At 34.6% G+C, this 20719-nt stretch overlaps 1 protein-coding gene across 2 annotated transcripts; it reads right to left on the bottom strand.

Annotated features, from left to right (window-relative positions):
* Positions 1-2051: 2051 nt before the first annotated feature.
* LOC113779811 (protein ROOT HAIR DEFECTIVE 3-like) lies at positions 2052-9135 on the bottom strand. Of its 2 annotated transcripts, none has more exons than XM_027325538.1 (18): positions 9033-9135; positions 8792-8932; positions 8618-8684; positions 8355-8466; positions 8129-8199; positions 6250-6313; positions 6105-6173; positions 5951-5998; positions 5818-5880; positions 4478-4534; positions 4139-4288; positions 3958-4026; positions 3759-3850; positions 3309-3387; positions 3007-3163; positions 2767-2909; positions 2516-2655; positions 2052-2330 (listed from the first exon to the last, which is right to left on the bottom strand). In XM_027325538.1, the coding sequence occupies exons 1-17, from the start codon at positions 9034-9036 to the stop codon at positions 2551-2553; spliced, it is 1491 nt and encodes a 496-aa protein (XP_027181339.1). In that variant the 5' UTR covers positions 9037-9135; the 3' UTR covers positions 2052-2330; positions 2516-2550. The 2 variants fall into 2 exon arrangements, with proteins under 2 accessions (XP_027181339.1, XP_027181340.1); XM_027325539.1 differs by having other exon boundaries at positions 2053-2330; positions 2788-2909.
* Between the last annotated feature and the right edge of the window lie 11584 nt (positions 9136-20719).

Genomic DNA, 20719 nt, shown 5'->3' with positions numbered 1-20719 from the left:
TCTAGCACATACGATGTGCAGTCTGCTTTGAAGGTCACTTTACAAGAAGCATCCTGGCATAAACTTGGATGGGATAAGGGCTCCATTCCAAGATTCTCATTTATCCTTTGGTTGTTATGCGAGAGCAGACTATATACCAAGGATAGAATGAGAAAGTGAGGAAGATTAAGTAGTAACTTTGAATGTGTGTTGTGCACTGGCGTGAAGGAATCGATGAATCATACCTTCTTTAAATGTCCTTTTTCAGCTGCCATTTAGCAAAAAATTCTAAAAATGGTTTCAGTTTTCAGAAATCCTTTGCCATTTGGTCAATGGAATTTTCTTGGGTTTGTGGGCATTGGATGTCTACATCCTTTAGTGATAAATTTAGAAGGCTTGCTCTAATTATCTCTATGTACTTCATCTGGAAAGCCGGTGCTATTCCAAATTGAGAATGTATCTGTTGTGGCTATAGTAGGTTAGATTATCGATACCATCCGATACATTGGAGCCTCATGGAGAGATGTGCCAAAAATACAGGAGAATCGTTTGCTGATTGTTGAGTGGGGTATTTCCCAAAAGTGCTTTGATAGACGAATAAAAATTTGGATTGTAAAATGTTGTAAAGAATTAGTGATGTACAGTTAGCATATATATGCTACTTTGTATATGTTTCAGTTCTCTATCAATAAAATTTTGCAATTTTACTTTAAAAAAATGAATAACCTATTGAATTTCACAGAAAAAGTAAGCTCCCATCGTATACTTTTATTAATATAACTAGTGATTGAGGCACACCCTAATGGGTGTACAATTAATAGAAGTTACATATATGAAATTATGTCTTTATAAAGTCTTTATCTTCGGTCACAGTCCTTTATTAATATTTGAAATATTGGTATCAAACCATATCTGTGTCCATAAAGGAATTAGTGGACCAAATGTTTGGGAAAATAATTAAGCCAAGAATTCCTGGAGGCCAATACTCAACCTATTATGACTTCACCCTAGAGTGCTCAATTGAAATGGTCAACCCCACCTTCTACCCACTTTAAAATTAATTTGATGCTGCCACATCCACAAGTCAAAGAATCTTTGGTGTTGGAGTAGTGGTCCGTGACTATGACGGCTCTTTTATTGTTTGCATTGCAAAAAAATTCGTTGGTACTGTGAGTGTAGAAATAGCGGAAGCCCATGTTGCTAGAGAAGCGGTCTATCTGGCAAAAAATCTAATGATTCTAAGCTTTATTTTAGAGGGCGATGCAGCTTCAATTATTAAGCTCATCCTTGATATGGAAGACATCCTATCTGGCTTAGACCCGATTATTGAGGATATTGCATTTAGCTTTACTAGATCAACATTGTATTGATGTCAAATGGATATCAAAGGAGGCAAATAAGGTTACGCATACCTTAACCAATCAAGCTAAGAATGCTAGCCTTTCTAAATCTCTTTGGAATGTTCCTCCAATTTTTGTCAAGCAAATCATGATGGACGATTTCCAACAAACCTCAGTAATAAAATTTTTCTGTTTGTTTTCTTATAGTAAAAAAAAAAAAAAACTCTAGCGGCAACAGAGTCATAGCGGAAGGAAATAAAAAAAAAATTTACAGCAATTCATAATTAAAAAGACCAGAAATCTCCATCTATTCCTAGTCATATTGAACCATCTTCTGAAACTGCTGAGAAACTTGAATTCATCTATCCTTGGTTTCTTAGATTTTCCTAGTTTTGTTTTATTTATTTTGTGAGTAAGGTTGCATTGAAATGATTTTGAAACAGAACAAGAATGTTAAAGGATAGGTGGACATTTATATCTTGATTCCTTTGGTGCTATTTCAAATCAAAGTTTGATGAAATTGGTATGCATGAAACTGTTGATGAACATTCTATAACCTCAACAGGCTTCGGTATCTTGAATGCGAAATCATGGTACAGTAAATAACGTGATTGTCTTGATCAGGCTTTGATCAACATGTTTCTTCTAATTACTCAACAATATAAAGGTCACCACTAAAAGTAAAAGCATGATTGGGGAACCTAAGCAATTTTCTTTCATCAGAAAAACAAACTAAGCATGTTTCCTTAGCCCAAATACAATCAATCAGCAAATTTATACGTTGTCCACAAACATTATTATAACCAACAACATCAATGTCGCAAATGAGGCAATTAGAAACAATCTTATCAAGAAAAAAAGGATAAAAATTGAGTTGCCCCAACTCAAAGCAAAGCCCCTGGAAGAGCACCAAAAATCCTTCAAAGAGTACAAAACAAACAGAGAAAACCGGTACGCAAATAATAGCAAACAACAAATCTTCAAGTCTTTGTATTATTAATATAGAATGACCTGCAACATATGACAACCAGTGTAATCTTGTCAATGTTGTGAATCTGTCACAGAAACACATCTAATAATTATGCTAATTAGGGAAAAAAAAAAACACCATGGAACTTGAGATTTTTCTCATTGGAAATGTATTTTACCTTTAAAAATATATTTTTGCAGACAGTTAGAAAACCTCTCTTAATTACCTGTAATGACTTCGTGGCCAGCAGTTTTTCCCAGATTAAGCGTGTCCTGCTACCATAATTACAGAAGCCACACTTGCGGCAGTATTCAACACATTTGCCCCAATTGATGCACTGTTCAACCAGAACTCTCGTTTATCTTTCTGGAAAGTCAGACAGAAGTAAGTAATCAATCAAGTTATACTAATACCACAGCCAACTTAGAAACTAGATGATCATTGATGATTTCATCAGCCAACTTCCTAAATAGATACATTAATTTGTAGTTTCCTCGCCTTTTGCTGTTCAAGCAGTTCATTGGTGGCACGAATCCCTTCTACGGTGCGGGCTATTTCTGACTCCAGTTGGGCCAATTGTTCGGTATCTTGATTCCAGTTTGCTTGTTTGACAGCAGCATCTAAAAAGACAAAGTTATACACGAAATTTCAATGTAAATTGGGGCATATCTACGGTGATGTATGATTATGACGTAGTTTACTAGTAATAATACGTACCTTTGAGCTGGTTCTTGAATTCAATGATGTATTTGTGGGTCTTCATAGCTACGAGTACTCCGTTTTTCTTTAACTCATCCACAGCTGCTTCCTCGAATTTTGCTAGAATTGCATGCCTCATATGTTCCACCACAGAAAGGTAGGTTGGCTTAACAACCTAAAGCATTTTGAACTCTTTAAGCAATGAATATACAAATTTAGCTGAGAACAAATAATACATAGTTGAATTTTCAATCGATGAATAATAGTTGTAAATCAAATTTAACTTCACCAATATATCATTGTAACAATTCGTAGGGTACCTTCATGATGTTTTCAATTAGCTGCTTCCTGCTTGCGTCCCTTTTGGTCTCATCATAGTGTTGAGCTTCCTCATCATACCTGGATAAAAGCTTTGAACAATCATCAATAACCTCTTGATAGATTTAACTATCCAAATTATCAAAAAATATGAGCACACAATCAGCAATGCAAAGGATTTTTTTTTTTTTTTTTGGGTACGAGTTTCTTTGTGGGATTTATAATTACACCATGCACATAGAATAATAGTTTGGATTACATTTTCTAGAGAGTGTTCTGGGAAAAAGTTACTATAGTATCTTTTAGACCATGATATATTTAAGATAAAACGGTAACTGAGAAATGTGCAAAATAAATATAGCATCAGACTAAGGAATTTTACATAGTACTACCATAAAGAGTATCAATTCTAAAAACTCGAGAATCCGAAGGATATTGCAAGGCACACTTACTCAGACAGATTAATGGCAATTATTGGACTGACTTTAGCGCCAAAGCCTTGTACTGCACCTGAGATTGCATCCTTCTCAATTTGAAGCCAGGACTGGGAACCATTTTCAATGAAATTACAATAATTAATTATTATGGTCACGCACATATATATATGTCCTGTGAAATCCAAATCAAAAGCAAGAAATGTGTGCTTGTTACCCTATTCTCGTAAAAATTCTGATACTTCTCTTCAGCAATTTTGTTACAGCGTATTTCAGCAACCATGATCTACCAATTAATTGAAAACAGAATATTAATTAACATTGCAAGGAAACTGAAAACAGTATACAAGACCACTACTGCAGTGACTTTTAATTAATAAATTAATTAATGGTTTTACTCGGTAATGAGGTAAGTCAAGGTCCTTGTCCTCCTTAATTTTGTCCCAGATTTTCTTTGCATAATCAGCAAAACCCGAGGCTGGCGTACTCCCTGCAGCACCTTCACCAGATGTAGAAATGGAGATAATCCGCTCTCTCAGACCAGCAACCTTCGCAATGGAATATCAAATTTTATTGGAAAAAAAAAAGACGAAAAGGTTAACCATGACCAAAAATTGCCAAATAATAATAATAACATAAAAAAAGCAGACCACACACATCGATAGACAAGTGTGTGAGGTACAGTAAACACCATATTCGTACTCTAAGAGAGAATGGAATATTGAAAGTATAAGTACCTCATTTTCAAACTGTTCTGGCTTGTCTTCAAAATTCGATAGTGCTACCACTTTAATCTGAGCAATCACAAGCCGATAAATCAAACAAGATATACCAACTAAGATTTTGATTTAAGTTCTCAAATTTTGATTTTGTTTTATTCAGTCGTTTATTTTCGGATTTTGTTTTAATTATATCACTTTGGAGCTCATGTCATGTTGTAGATTGACTCAAGATTTGGAGGATAAAGTATACCAGGAAAAAACTATGCAAGTTTCATGCTCTAGGTTTATTTAATTTCTGCTTCTGTTTCTTTCTTGTTTTCGTCCTCTAGTTTACACAAATTAAAGAATAGAATTCAGATCCAAAAGAGGGGAAAAAATGTGCAATGGTTCGCCATATCGTCCGATTTCGAGATGATTCTGACGATATGTAACCGGAACGGTGCTTGCCGGTACGAGATCGATGGCCAAATCAATGAATGACCTGTCTCCGAGTTGACTCCAGCTGACTCGGCTGATATTAGCCGAGTCAATTCAACGAGACAAGAAATCAGCCAAAACTGGGCGATTCATGATGATCCGACAAGCGATATAGAAGTTCATGGAACGTTTTGATATTTAAGTATATTGATGTTTGGGGCTTTCTCTGAAGCTTTTTTCATTTTCTAGTTAAGATATGAGTTTTTTTTCATGAATTTTGACGATAAAATCATCTTTTTCACCAAAAGAATCATAAGGTTTTTGGCCAAAATTTTGCTTCAGTAGAACTGTAGAAGGCAGAGCCGAAGTTCGCTAAAGAAGACGATGAGCAATCTCTAGGTTTAAATTTTAGACAATTAAGGCAAAGATTTCACACTATTTACCAAAATACCACCTATATTCTCTACTATATGTTGGTTTAACCGTGGCGCCTATGCAACTACTTCTTATCTTTTTCAAAATAAAATAATTTTATAAAAAGGCCAAAATCCTTTTATGTCTTAGTATGATTCAAAAAAAACCATTTTCACTAAATAAATATTCTTCATTTTTCAATAAATAAATTAAAATTAAAATATTTTATGGTATACTTCATAAGTATTAGCTATCGCAATATACATATTAAAATTAAAATATTAAAATGAAATATTTTATGTAATCGCAATAAATTAAAATTAATGAACCATGTACAATTTTTTATGAAATTCTCTATTTTTTAGTAATTTTTTTTTAAATTTTTTGAAAATTTTTACATGTTATAATATACATATCATCCGATATTCAACCGATATACTCTGTGACGGATGTGGAACAATTGCGACCATGATCCGCAATCGCGAATCATGTGTGCAAAGATTATTAGAAGTCGCAGGTCTTACATTGAAGAAATCTTCTAGTGAAGCATTCAGCTGTGCTTCGGGCTTCTTCATTCCTTCCCATATCTACAATATTATATAAAACATCAGTAGCACGATATCATGAGAATTTATAACAATTACAGATGATTTTTACCTTATACATTCCTTCTTTCAGCTGTTCTTCCAACTTATCCAGAGGGCACTAGATTCAAAACAATTCATCAGATGAATTGTTGTGATTAAGCACTAGTTAATTAATCAACGGAATATCAAGAAAATAGAAAAGAAAAGGAAATAATAATCTATACCTTGTTTTTGTCACGGAGAACAAACACTAGATTCACCTTTCGTCGAGTACAAAATTTTCTAATCATTACCTGAGGAGCACAGTGTTCTAGAGATAATACTATACCACAAACACCAACAAATTATTGAGCCATGAAAGTTGCTTACCTCAAATATAGTTCGTAAGAGTGGCCGATTCCCTCCATTATTAAGGTTAACAGTATAACACTTCCTGTTTGATTAATAAAAAGTTGGCTTAATATGTTGTATGAAGTACCTCCTTCGATGAGTAGATTTTAAGGAGAATATATATACATGAAAATTAACAACTTCAGCTACATTTAATGAAATTGAATTACCAATTTAAAATTATGAACATTTATGGTACCTTGAGTTAATTAATCGTAAGAAAATGGTGGACAATTGCTAATGAAATTACTGAATAACATGTCTAAAATTTTGCGTACTGAAAATGTTAAAATGTAGAGTTGACTTCGTTAAAAAAGAAAAAAAAAAATAGAGACAACCGTGGTTGGCAAGGAGGCGATATTATATAAGGGTAAATTACATACAACCTCCAATGGTTTCGTCTATTGCCACATGATCCACTTAATGTTTCAAATATCCACTTTATGCCCTTATGATTTTATTTAAAGTGGAAACTTTATGAAAAATAGCCTATGTAACATCTTTAATTGAAATACCATTAGTGCCCTTACTTAAACATTAAATCGGTTGATAGCTTAACTACCTTATATAAAAGTAATGCAAAAATTACAAGGGGATAAAGTGGATATTTATACAAACCATAAGGGATTTACATGGAGATTAAAATTTCATCACATGTACTTTTAGAGCGCGTTTGGTATAAATGCCGTAATTAATTGTGCATTCCATCCATTTTTTCACTTTATATAAAACCATAGGGGATTACGTGGCTATGTTGAAAACTTAGAAAGGATATCTGACATTATGTAAAATTGCAGGGTGTTATAAGTAATTTACCCTATTTATACGGGTAAAATTGTCCTCCTATTCTGGATAACCAACGGAAAGTATGTGACTCGACGCACTTATGGGTATAAAGTGTATATCAGTCCATACCAACTAGGGGTGCAAACGCGAGCGGCTCGATTCAAACTCGAGTCGAGCTCGAGCTGGTCGAGCCAAAGTCGAGCTCGAGCTCGAGCTCAAAACATTAAGTTCCGGCTCGCGAGCTCGAGTATATATATATATTTTTTTTTTATTTTTATTTTAATAGTAAAATTACATAAATATCCTTAATATTTTATTATTTATTAAGAAAAAATATTATTTTATTTATTTTTTTTAAAAATAAAATAATTATATTTATTTTTTTCGAGCTCGAGCTCGAGCTTGAAAATTGCCAGCTCGTCGAGCTCGAGTTCGAGTTCGATGAAATTAAGCCAATGCTCGACTCGATAAGGCCAAAACTCGACTCGGCTCGACTCGTTTGCAGCCCAACCAAATACCAAATTGCTTTATAATGGGTTAATCACATTTTATCCCCTTAAAGAATATCCCATTTCTCAGTTTATCCCCTAACCTTTAATTTTGCTCACTTAACTCCCTTTAGGACAAAATTGCCCTTGCACTATTTTGACTTTTCATTTACCTTGTTTTCGTTTCTTTTATTTCTTTTTCTCTTTCTTCTTTATTTAATTCAATCTTAAAAAAGAAGATATTTTAAAAAGAAGAAAGAGAAAAAGAAATAAAAGAAAGGAAAACAAGGTAAATAAAAAGTCAAAATAATGCAAGGGCAATTTTGTCCTAAAAGGGGTTAAGTGAGCAAAATTAAAGGTTTGGGGGTAAACTGAAAAATGTGGTATTCTTTAAGGGGATAAAGGGAGAAGTGATAGATGAATTTTTTAAACTATTCCCTTTTGGATGCTTACCTCTTAAGAATTTCAATAATCCTACTTGATTAACTTTAACTTTTAAAGCTGTTTATCTTTTCTCAAATTTAGGGAAAGGAAAAGACAAGACTGTTTGACATTGTGCTGCTTAAATTTAAAACCAAGCTTACATGTTGACTATGACTGTGTTTGAAACAGCCAAGCAAAATAGCGCAGTTTGTTTCTCAAACTTCGTATCATCCTGGAAAAAGACACAGGAAAACTGAATCAGAAAGTGAAGACAATCAAATCTGGACAATTTAACCAGCAAAGTGGAGTACTCTTTACACTAATTAAGGTACGGTTTCCTAAGACATGTTAACTCTGTCATTTGAAGACAATAAATTTGAAAACTACCTCTCGCTCTGAGCCATCACTTCCTTCCGTATCAACAGCGAGGATTTCAGGGCCACCATTTGGATTTGGTAAAGGGCATTTTGCCACCCAAATACCTTTTGTCGTTTGATGCCTAATGAGGTAATTAAAAGTAACCCAGAACAAAAAGAACACACAATAAGTTAAAAGGGAAGGGGAGGGAGAGAGAGAGATATTGTACATGGATTATATAATTAAGCATGAAATTTGTCATTGTTATTAAAAATCGAATAAGGTCTTCATACATTCCCTGGCTGGCATCCATCACTTTGAATTTAGTGGAGTGCAGAGAATTCATAAGTGTGCTCTTTCCTGCATAAATCAAAACTTGCTGGTAATTGGTCCCAAATCACAGATTTTGACTTGGATGGAAATTTGTAATAACAACTTGAGATGCACCCAACTAAAATATGTATTACCGGTACTTTGCACGCCGAAGACGGAGACAACAGCAACGGGACGGCTCACGGCAGCCAGTTTCAGATCATCTACAAATTTTGAGTTGAAATTTCCATCTCCATCTATGAGCAGAGTTGGATGGTTGCCCTCAACTTGTTGTGCTGAAGAAAATATTCACCTTTTAGCTAGTTATGCAAAATAAGCTGATAAAGGAAGCATAAATATATGAAAGAATCACCATCCTGTGAATCAAGAACTTACCCATGTAGACAAGATGAGAGGATGGAATTTGTGGAAGGAAGTAGAAGTCGTGCGAGATGATATCAAGAAAGGTTTATGACGGAGAATGGGTTGATGCAATCCGTGGTTTTCCAAAAGTGTGGAAAGTTTTGGGTGATTTCTCAAGACCTTTATATCAAAAAATGTAACTCGTTAGGTTAGACTAATCCGGAGTGGAAACTTTTAAAAAGCGTCTTTTGTGTCTTTTCGTGTTCCTGTGTTGGTTTCCATCTGTCACTTACCGTTAAATTATATAGAAATGATTGTATGACATAAACTAAGATTAATGCACTGCATTGACTCATTGGCCATGCCCTTCATCGTGTCTGTTTGATCAAATGTTAGCCTATTTTCAGAGGGGAAAAAAACTTGGCCATCTTTTACACCCTAAAATTATTCAGGCAGTTTTTATTTTGACAACATAAATTTTCTAATTTAATCAGTGAAAAGATCTATCGATTATTTTTCCAATAAAATTAGTAGTATTTCTCCAATGAAAGGAAAAGGAAGAAGAAGCTCTTATGGCTAAGGACTCAATGTGTATTGACTGACTCCACGATGACTATTTTTCTTTGTTTCAGTGCAAGACTTCCATTTACCTTCGTCCATGTTTCTTTCCCATTTCTCAAATGTTGAGAGATGGTATTAAGATGGCTTGACGATGGAGAAAAAATGCATATATATAGTCAATGGTTTCCAAACTTTTGAAAGTTATGGATTATTTCACAAGACTTTACATAAAAATAATTTACAGCATATTAGATGAATATACAAAGACATTTTTATAGATATCCAATTATCAAGACTTTACTTCAAAATAATTAATGTACAGCATAATAGGTGCATCTGCAAGAAATACAGTATATGGTGTGATTTTGACTGCTATGATTATAAAGTCGATACTATTTGCTTACCTAACAAATTGCCCGGAACAAATATTGCTGATTTTGTGTCTTTTGCGCGTTTCCTCATAATAGCCACATCAAGAGATAATAAGCTTCGTGATGTTGATAGGGTTTCCAATACTCAACATTTAATTTTATTGCTACCACCATATACATATGTGTTAAACAAAGTTGGTCCCTGCTATATATAGGGATAATTTTACAAACCTCCCCAGAAATTTCTTATAATGTCACTTAGTTCCCTTGAAAATTTTAAAATCTCACTTGCCTCTTTTGGATTGATATTTCTTGTAACATTATAATCCCTTTGGAAGAAAAACACAAGAAAGATGAAACTTTTGTTCCAATACTACCCTTATATTATCCTACTTATCAAAATTCATAACAACAATAAAAAATAAAATAAGGTTAAATTTTTATAACGTGTAAATATCTTAAAAAATTCACACATATGAAGAGATTATTTTAGTTTTCAATACAACTTAAACAATACCATGAATTAAAACATATTTTTCCAAAAAACATTTTGATTTCCTTAATTGTAACTTAACTGTGCACGGAATTTTTTAAGGTATTAATTACTCACCAAAATCCTCCTAAGTGGTTGACCTTGATTGGATTTAATTTATCCACGTCCTTTGCTATCTCACCACGATCCTAATGTAAAGAAATATGGACCATTATTAGATAATAATTCATTTTTTTAATTTACATTTTTTGGTTTTAAAATTTTATTTTGTTTTGACTTTTTGGTTAAATAGTTATTAAGAGAAAGTGTAATATTGTCAATTTGTGATATTTGATAAGAATCTTTAGTCTTGTCAAGTTGACAAGGGAGTTAAGCGAGATTTTAAAAACTTCAGGGGAGCTTAGTGATATTATGACAAATCTCAAGGGAGGCTTCTGAAATTATCCCATACATATATATATATATATATGAATTAGACACCTTTGAATTAACTTTTTTCTTCAAAAAATTTATTTATTTTTTATTGTGCTAATCATTTAATTTTTAAAAAACTAAACATATAATTTGAAGATCCATAGTCAATTGGCCGCCCAGGAAAACTATCCCGGTTCCGTCACTAACTTCCTTTTAGAACGATGGAATAATGCATAGAAAAGGAGGTATCAAAATGAGGAGACTTCTGCTGATGGGGATGATTCTTTAAAGTATTTGAAAATTTTTTTTTTACTTAATATCTTAATTGGTACATGTTCCTGTGAGATAAAAAAGATGACTAGAAAATGTATTTCAATTTTCTAAAAGAAAACATTTCTGAAAAAAACGTCGAAACAAACAAGCTGTTTGCATACAAGAATTCCAGCATCCTCTCTCCATTTTCGTTTGGCATTTCGCAGATGTGCATCGCAGCGAAGCTTCAAGTCAATTACCATTAAGGCGGACATTAGCCACCTCAGCTCTCAAAGGTCTTTTCTTCTCCCTGGCCACACCTACACACATACAACATCATCCTTACAAGAATTATTCAGCCCATTCAATTGTTGTACATCAACATATTTCTATAATAAACCATTGCTTTTTTTCACACACAAAAAAAAAAAAGCATGTTAGGCAAGAGATGACTTTCAAGTATTTAGCATATTTTATCACGTTATTGGATGCCCATTGTCTGCATATACCCTGACAAAAGGGTTACGAATACGAATTTGGGTCCTTGAGCAATCAATTGAGTCCTCAGCCATCAGTGCTTTTTCTCCCTTTTCTTTCATTGGAGCAATGCTACTTTTATTGGGGAAAAAAGTAGATCTTTCAACGATTACATTTGAAACTTTATGTTAAACAAATAGTGGAAGCCTTGAAATGCCTCAAAAAATCAGTCAAAATTAACCGTGTCTCCACATTGTCAATGAAATTTCAGACTTTTTTTTTTCATACGTGCACCTAAACTTATAACGTTGCATTTTTGTTGATATAGAAGCCGTGTGAAATCACCCAAAAATTTCCACACTTTTGGAAACCACGGATTATATGAAACCCATTCTCCATCATAAACCCTTCTTCGTATCATCTCTCACCATTTCTACTTCCTTCAACAAATTTGATGTATGGCTAAAAAGTATGGCTATTGCTAATTAACTTATTCCTACATGCATGGTCTATAAAATGATGAAGTTGCACAAAAGTTAACTATCCAATGCCATATATCATAAACTATAAGTTGACGAATCAATGAAGAGAGTTACAATGATAGCAGGACACGCTTCTGCAATTATGGTAGCAGGACACGCTTAATCTGGGAAAAACTGCTGGCCACGAAATCATTACATGTAATTAAGAGATATTTTCTAACTATCTGCAAAAATATATTTTTAAAGGTAATATACATTTCCAATGAGAAAAATCTCAAGTTCTATGGCGTTTTTTTGTAATTAGCATAATTATCAGATGCGTTTCTGTGACAGATTCACAGCATTGACAAGATTATACTGGTTGTCATATGTTGCAGGTCATCAACCATATATAGACTAAGTGCTTAGGAAGTTGTCCGATGGTGTGTTTTGTTTGCTGACATGTCATTTGATGATTTGCTGAAAAGTGGTCGTTCTCCATGATTGTTGGCCTGTGGATTGCGTTTGTGAGCCACCGAGCCCTGGCTGACAAAAATTAACTCCTTCAATGGAATCCAAGACCGGACTCATAGTGGTCATAATAATAATAATAATAATAATAGTGTTAGGCTTGTAGTGCTGATAGTAATACTCTGCTTCCCATTTTACCTAATGTCAGGTTTTTGGTGAGGTTAGAGTGTGTATTTGGGTCAATGTGACAACTCCTGTTTTACCTATTTACCCTTGTCTTACATGTTTATTTACTTTCTTTTTGTGGGTTGACTTAGTTTAGCTGTTGTTGGGTTATAGATGTCAAAACAATGCTTTGTCACTGTGTAACTTTTCAGCCATGCGTCCCTTCTTTGCCTCTTATACTTTCGAACGTTGTCCTCCGTACGTCTTTGGAAGCTGCTCCATACTTTCTGTCCTGGATTTTGCAGATGCTATCATGCTTTGTGGTTGGTTTATGCATCCAGTGATCATTTTCCCTCTTTCGTTCTGTTGTTTCAGCTATAAGGTTGGTTTGCTCTTTTTCCCTCTGCTTCGTTCTCTGTTCTTTTGGAGCTTTCATTTCTATTGACCAGCTTCAGGGTAATTATCTCCACCAGTTTTTCGCTTTTCGTTTTATATGCTGTTTACTGCTTCTCCTTATCACCTGTGGCAGCATTTGCTATTTTATTCGCTGACTTTGTTCCTTTTTCCCCTGTTTCCGTGCTGGTGAATGCTGATCCATGTATGCCGTTGCTATTGTGGTGAGCTCATTTTAAAACAAAAAAAATGGCTTTTCCAGCCTCTTTGTTTTCTTTCCAATATCTCATCTTTCTGTGCTTGTCATTTCCTCTTTTACAGCTTTATTTGATGTCCTTGTACTTGGGATTTTCTGGCATTCTCGTTCTTCCGAGGACGCTGCTATGGAGCTGATCTTCTGTTATGTGTTATGGCAGGAATTTGATTGCAGGTCAGATGCTTGTTTCTTTGTTTTGCTTGGCTTTTTCCTCCTTCTGGCTGCATTAGTTGCCGGCTATTTCTTGCCTCCTTCCTGGTCATTTCATACTTTACTTATTTTCCCCAACATGCATGGCTTCTTCAGAATCTTCATGCTTTCTTTAGTATTTTTGCTTCGTACATTGTTTAAGCTTGCTTTACCGTTTTCGCTCGCTACATTTTTGTACTGTAGATGGTGTTCATGCATGTCTTCATCTTTTGATTGTTTAATTTCTTACATCAATTCACGTGTGTCGTGGTCTTCAGACTCTTCACTGGAAATCAGGAACTGCTCCACCAACTCTTACCCACTCCAATCTCCAGAGTCCAGACGTCCTCCTCACCCCTTTGTTTCTCCTTTTCCTTTTCTCAATCAATCAATCTTCTTCCTCTGCTCTTTTGCCCCTCTCTTCTTTTCTTCAACACAAGTCAAATCTCTTCTCTCCATCTCTCTGTTTTTTGTTTGTCTCTCAAGTCCACTGCTTTCTCCATTTTAATTTTGTTTATGCTGTTCCTGCCCCTTGATTAAATTTTCTTTTATTCTCTATTAAATTTTATTTGCTGTTCCAGACTTCCAGTTCATCTCAATCAGACTCTCAGGCAGACAGACACCCAATTAAAAAGTTTCGAGTTGTTTCACCTATTTGTTTCATTGTTCTCCCCTTGTGACCTTGAATCAATTTGGTGAAGGTTCAACCTTGCAGTGAGCTTGACATGGAAATGAAGTGCAAACTGATTTCAGAGTATATGACAAAGGTTACTTTTTTGTGTTGTATGATAACTTGCCTAAGCTTCTTTGGGTGATCTAAGGTTAGAGTAAATGGAATGCAAGAACTCTACTTATGCTTGTGATTATCCTTTTGACAAATTTCAACTTTATTTTTGGACGAAGCACTGCAATGTATTGGGGAAGAAAGTAAAGTTTTCCAGTTCTACTCTCAACATTTTTTGTTTGTTGACTATCTTCTTATGGATTGTGCCCTCAGCTTCATTACATAGTGGAGCTGAGTTTAGGCCATATATGACTTAAATGAATCTGAAAAAAAGAGGTCACTTGCTCGTTTGTATTAATTGTCTGAAACTTCTGCAAAATGTCACTTTAAAATAAAAAATTTATCTTCTGCAAAATGTCACTTGAGCTAAACTACTTCTTGGAAGGGATATAGGGTATATCTTTTAGGTTTATTAATTCTGTCTGCAAATTATTTAGCTGACTGTTCTGTTTTAATTTGTAGGTAATGAACATATTGAAAATGCTGTGCCAGTACATTGTGATGATGAGCAAAAGGTTGATTGATCATGAGACAACTTCCAAGGAGCTGCTACAATTGGGCTGGACTCCATACTTTGAACAAATTCTACATTGGAAGATTTTGTGAGCAATATTGTTCTTTGTTATAACCAAACCATGCAATCTTTAGCAAAAGTCCTTTTTTTTATAGTATTATAGGAGTCTTTTCTTTTGCCTACAGAACTGAGTTTAAAATTTATTCAGGCTGGTTTTACTTTATATTATAGGAGGATATTCTTGTTCTTGCAATGGCAAGACTTTTCCTTTGGGATTGTCCTCAACATTGTTGGACTTACGGTACTGATGAACGGTGCAGGTCATATTTTATGTTTCATAAGATGGATGTTCACTAGCCGCAGTTAATATTCAAATACTTACCAATACTTTCATTTACAGAGAGTTACGTTTATCAGGTAAACAAAATGCAACTCTCTCTCTCTCTCTCTCTCCCCTTAATATATGTGGCTTATATTCTGCATTTTGGTGTGTACATTAACTTGCAAATCCATACATTGTTGGTCCATTTACCTGTACAATAGATGCTCAGTGACTTCCTTATGTGTCCTAAATAAAATGTTAAGCTTCCTTACATAGTCCACTACCCCTTTTCAGAATGGAATACGGTAATACCAACAAATCTTTATGACATGAAAAAAATTCCGTTACTTTTTCCAGTACATGTGAATGTGCCTACTGCTTGGTACCTATAAATGTGAAAAGTTGTGACAGTAATTGTTCCAATTTTTTGCTACTATAAGTAATGTGTCAATTATGTACCTGAATAGCATAGTGAGAGCTGGCATTAACTTTAAAGTATGGGGAAGAAATCTTCTTTAGCGATGATAATAAGCACATAGGTATAATCATGTGTTGTGTAAATCAGCAAGTCAAGCTTAACTGAGAAGTTTCTACCTTAAAACATCATGCCAACTCTGATTACAAGGTTTTGGAGGATGCTTGATTTTCTTTTCTCAGATTTTCGGCTAGACAAGGTGGAAGGGCATGATAGCAGTCCTTTGGCTCGGTTCAGTTAATGTCAAGTGTCAACATGCTGCAAGATAACAATTAGTTTTCTCGATAAATAACTGATGCTGTTAAAAAGGATTTTAATTCCATAATATGTTTCATTCATGCTTCCTATTATCTTGATTTTGAATTTACAGTTGGATACTTTGAATGAGAAGCTACGTCAGTCACCAACTTATGGAGTTCAGCTTGGAGAAATAGAATCCTATGCAGTAAAACTGCAATTTAGAAGATCTTTATGTCAAGCTATTTTCAGGATTTAGGTTTCATTGTCCTTTTGGCACAGGTCTGCCAAACAGAGGAAAGAAGGGCAATAAGATCCTTGAAGATGTTAGAAGCTGACCCATTTAAACCACTTCTTATCCTACTTGAGCATCAAGGCCTTCTCATGGAGCGGTCTATATCTATTTCTGTTATGATTTTTGTAGTTTCCTTTATGTTCCCTCCGTGGGTTCTTAAACAGTATTCTGGAGGTTTTTAGAATCATAAAGGTTATATTGCCCCCTCCATTTTTTCAGGATAAGAGAAGAGCTTTGGTTTGGAGTAGAGTCCTGGAGTCTTGAAAGAAAACTATATGTTGTCATCCCTTGAGTGGAAGTGAGGTAAAATTAACAAGTGCATTCTATATTTTGACAAATAAAGTTTTGAGACATTTTCCTTTCCTTGTTTGACTAAACCATTGGCATCAGATTCTACATAGTGCAGATATCTGTTTAACACATGCATAAATTGGTAATCTATTGTATCTGATTTCTAAGCCTCCAATCACTTGTATATTGTTTATTAATTCCAAGGATTGTATTTCGATTTGGATCACGGATTTAACTGGAACTCTCTGTCCTATTGCAATGTCCTCTGAAGTCGAAAGGCTAACTCAGTTTTCAACTACTGAGCTCTAATGTTTGCAAATAGAAGTAATTATCAATTTTTTTTTTTACAAAACAATTGTTTCCCTCTATTTTTTCAAAAGCTTATATTGCTTTCTCGCTTTATCCGCACTAGAACATGGATATAGCTCAGCATCTCCAAACTATTCTACATTGAAAGATGCTTATATGCTACATCAAGCCTTCTACTTCAAAGTCCAGGATGATGAAATGCGTAACTTATGAAATATACCATTTACTACACTACAAATGAAGCTCTCAACATTGACAACCTCAACATTAACAATCTCAACATTAATGATTGACAATCTACCTATTCTGTATTTTTACTCGAGCCTTCATGTATCAACAGTCTGCACTTATTACTTGTAATGTTTTTTACTTGTGCCTTTGATATGTTATTCATTATAATTTCCAATTTTGTCAATTCCTTGTTTCCAGTTTTTTATTCGCTTACTCAGCAACACCGGGCATGCCAGTCTTTGAAATCTACACCGCGCTTACGCGCGGTGAGCACCTCCTAGTTCTATATTAAGAATACAAAGACTTGAAGATTTGTTGTTTGCTATTATTTGCGTACCGGTTTTCACTGTTTGTTTTGTCCACTTTGAAGGATTTTTTGGTGCTCTTCCAGGGGCTTTGCTTTGAGTTGGGGCAACTCAATTTTTATCCTTCTTTTCTTGATAAGATTGTTTCTTCTAAAGGCCTCATTTGCGACATTGATGTTGTTGGTTATAATAATGTTTGTGGAAAACGTATAAATTTGCAGATCGATTGTATTTGGGCTAAGGAAACATGCTTAGTTTGTTTTTCTGATGAAAAAAAATTACTTAGGTTCACTAATCATGCTTTTAGTGGTGACCTTTATATTGTCGAGTAATTAGAAGAAACATGTTGATCAAAGCCTGATTAAGACAATCACGTTATTTACTGTACCATGATTCACATTCAAGATACCGAGCCTGTGAGGTTATAAAATGTTCATGCTCATGCATACCAATTTCATCAAACTTTGATTCGAATAGCACCAAAGGATCAAGATATTTATGTCCACCTATCCTTTAACATTCTCGTTCTGTTTCAAAATCATTTCAATACAACCTTCCTCATAAAATAAATTAAACAAAACTAGGAAAATCTAAGAAACCAAGGATAGATGAATTCAAGTTTCTCAGCTGTTTCAGAAGATGGTTCAATATGTACTAGGAATAGATGGAGATTTCTGGTCTTTTAATTATGAATTGCTGTAAATTTTTTTTATTTCCTTCCGCTATGAACTCTGTTGCCGCAAGAGGTTTTTTTTATTTTTTATTTTTTATATATATATAAGAAAACAAACAGAAAAATTTTATTACTGAGGTTGTTGGAAATCGTCTATCATGATTTGTTTGACAAAAATTGGAGGAACATGCCAAAGAGAATTAGAAAGGCTAGCATTCTTAGCTTGATTGGTTAAGGTATGCTCAACCTTATTTGGTTAAGGATAGATGAATTCAAGTTTCTCAGCTGTTTCAGGAGATGGTTCAATGTGTACTAGGAATAGATGGAGATTTCTGGTCTTTTATGAATTGCTGTAAATTTTTTTGTTTGGTTTTATTTCCTTCCACTATGAACTCTGTTGCCGCCAAAGAGTGTTAAACTGCAATAGGGGCTCAAATATAATTCCAAAAATTTGTTTTACGGGTCTTGGTTTAAATTTTCAGACTAAATGGGTCTTGCAATATCTGCAGCCTTTTGTTTGAGAAATTTTTACAACTGCAAAATAGTCACTTTGCGTAACTAATTCTTGGCTTAATTATTTTCCCAAACATTTGGTCCACTAATTCCTTTATGGACACAGATATGGTTTGATACTGATAGGGTGTTAATTGTTAGTAATTTTATTGTTAATTCTCCTCTTTATCCTTGCCAAATATTGCTTTAATTTTCAATATATATTTATATTTGGTATTTGGATATACTTTCAGAAAGTGGAGCAGAAATCTTCTTGAGAAGATTATTGTGAAACTCTATACAATTGGCCCATATGCATGGTGTAAACCAACGTCCTTTTCTTTCTATGATGAAAAGGAATTGAATTGCATTTGGCTGGCCAACATCTCAATTAGGTGGGGACCGCGAAGACTTGATCATTGTGTAAAGACACATTTTTGGTTTGCTTTCTTATTTGTGAACGTGTGCACTTGGTCAAAGGAAACCGACAAACCATAGTTGGCTTTGCTTTTGTTTTCGGTGGAGTTGATTAGGTAGGGAAGGAATGTTTTCTTTTGTAAGCGTGGAGTGAAGTTTCGAATTGGCTTGTTTTTATATGTGGGAGAGTCGCACATTTCCGCAGCTCAGTTTTTCTTCTTCTCTTCCGTCTGGAAAGAGGAATTTTTAGTTTTGGGGTGAAGATTTCTTGCGTGTCTTGTTTTCTTCCGTCTCTTCCATGAGACTATTTTTATTGTATTAGACTACAGAGAATATAATCCTTATTTTTAATTATTAGTAAGAGATAAATGTCTTTGAGTTCAATTAAATTGCGTGGGAATTTTCTTATGAGGCGTGGCTAATTTTCTCCTCTAGTCAAGGATCAACGCGAAGACGCAGTCCCAAATATCTGTGAGATCTAATTAATTTTACGTGTTCCTTAATTTGTTAATATTTGCATGTTTTCTATTTTAATTTCCATGGGATTATTTTGTTAATTGGATATCAAGGGCCCGATGTGCAATTTGACTTATTAATCTCCTGTCAAATTAATCAATTAAATCCGTAATTGTTTAGTTGGTTAATATTAGTGACAACTAGTATTTTCACATACTAGGGGGACATGCAATCTGATTTAAATAACCCTCGTAGCGTGTTATTAATTTGGGTTAGGCTTTTCTAGTTTTTAATGCAATTAGAAAATTAATTCCTACGGTCGTACCTAGGAGTATTTCCTGGTTAGAAGTAATCAACGGTCGTACCTTGGTTATCAATAAATTAAGGAAAAACTGGTCGTTAGAGTTTATCGGCGACTATAACTAGCCTATTAATAAAATTAAGTGAACCTTCTTTGCATCAATGATCGGATGAATGGACTGTGTCTGCGTAGTTGTATCCTTGGCTAGAATTTATTTATCATTTATCTAATTGCTATTTACAATTGTATTAATTAATTATTTATTTTTGGTTAAATTATTTAATTATTTTTAGTTAAATTGTTTAATTATTTTTAGTTTATTTCTGATAAAAATCCCCCGTGTCCCGAACTTGAAAGGAATCAAATTTTTCCCAGTCCCTGTGGATTCGACCCTACTCACTACTATACACAGAAAATTCATTTTTCTCGAGTAGGTATTTATTATTGCACAGGCTCGACACCTGTCAATTTTTGGCGCCGTTGCCGGGGACTGGCGTTAATCATTTGTTTCTTTTTAAGTTCATTTTTTTCTGGTATTTTTCTAGTTTATGCCTCGCTCTTCTCGTACAGGCGAATTAATTTTCGACCCTGAAGTAGAGAAGACCGCGCGTAGAACGAGGAAAGAAACCAGGCGGCTCAGGGAGGAGCAATACGATATTGCACCTCAGGGACTTGATCCAGAGGTTGAGCCGACAAATTTGTCTGGTGACAATTCAAGTGATTCAGACCAAGAGGAAGTCACTATGGCAAATGCACGAACACTAAGGGAGTTGGCTGCTCCAGATTTAAATCAGCAGCCCTTGTGCATTACTTTTCCACATTTAAATGATGACGCTCCCTTTGAACTAAAATCTGGTCTAATTCATCTCTTGCCATCTTTTCATGGTCTACCAGGTGAGGAGCCCTACAAGCACTTGCAAGAGTTTGACGTCGTTTGCAACAGTATGAAGCCTCCGGGAATTACTGAAGAGCAAATAAAGATGAGGGCCTTCCCCTTCTCTTTGAAGGATTCCGCAAAAGACTGGCTCTACTACCTACCGCCTGGTAGTATCACCACGTGGGATCAACTGAAGAAAAAATTCTTGGACAAGTACTTTCCGGCGTCTCGAGCTGCA

The sequence above is a fragment of the Coffea eugenioides genome, chromosome 8 (genome assembly GCF_003713205.1).
Source record: "Coffea eugenioides isolate CCC68of chromosome 8, Ceug_1.0, whole genome shotgun sequence".
Lineage (NCBI taxonomy): Eukaryota > Viridiplantae > Streptophyta > Magnoliopsida > Gentianales > Rubiaceae > Coffea > Coffea eugenioides.
This window is presented reverse-complemented; position numbering and strand designations above follow the sequence as displayed.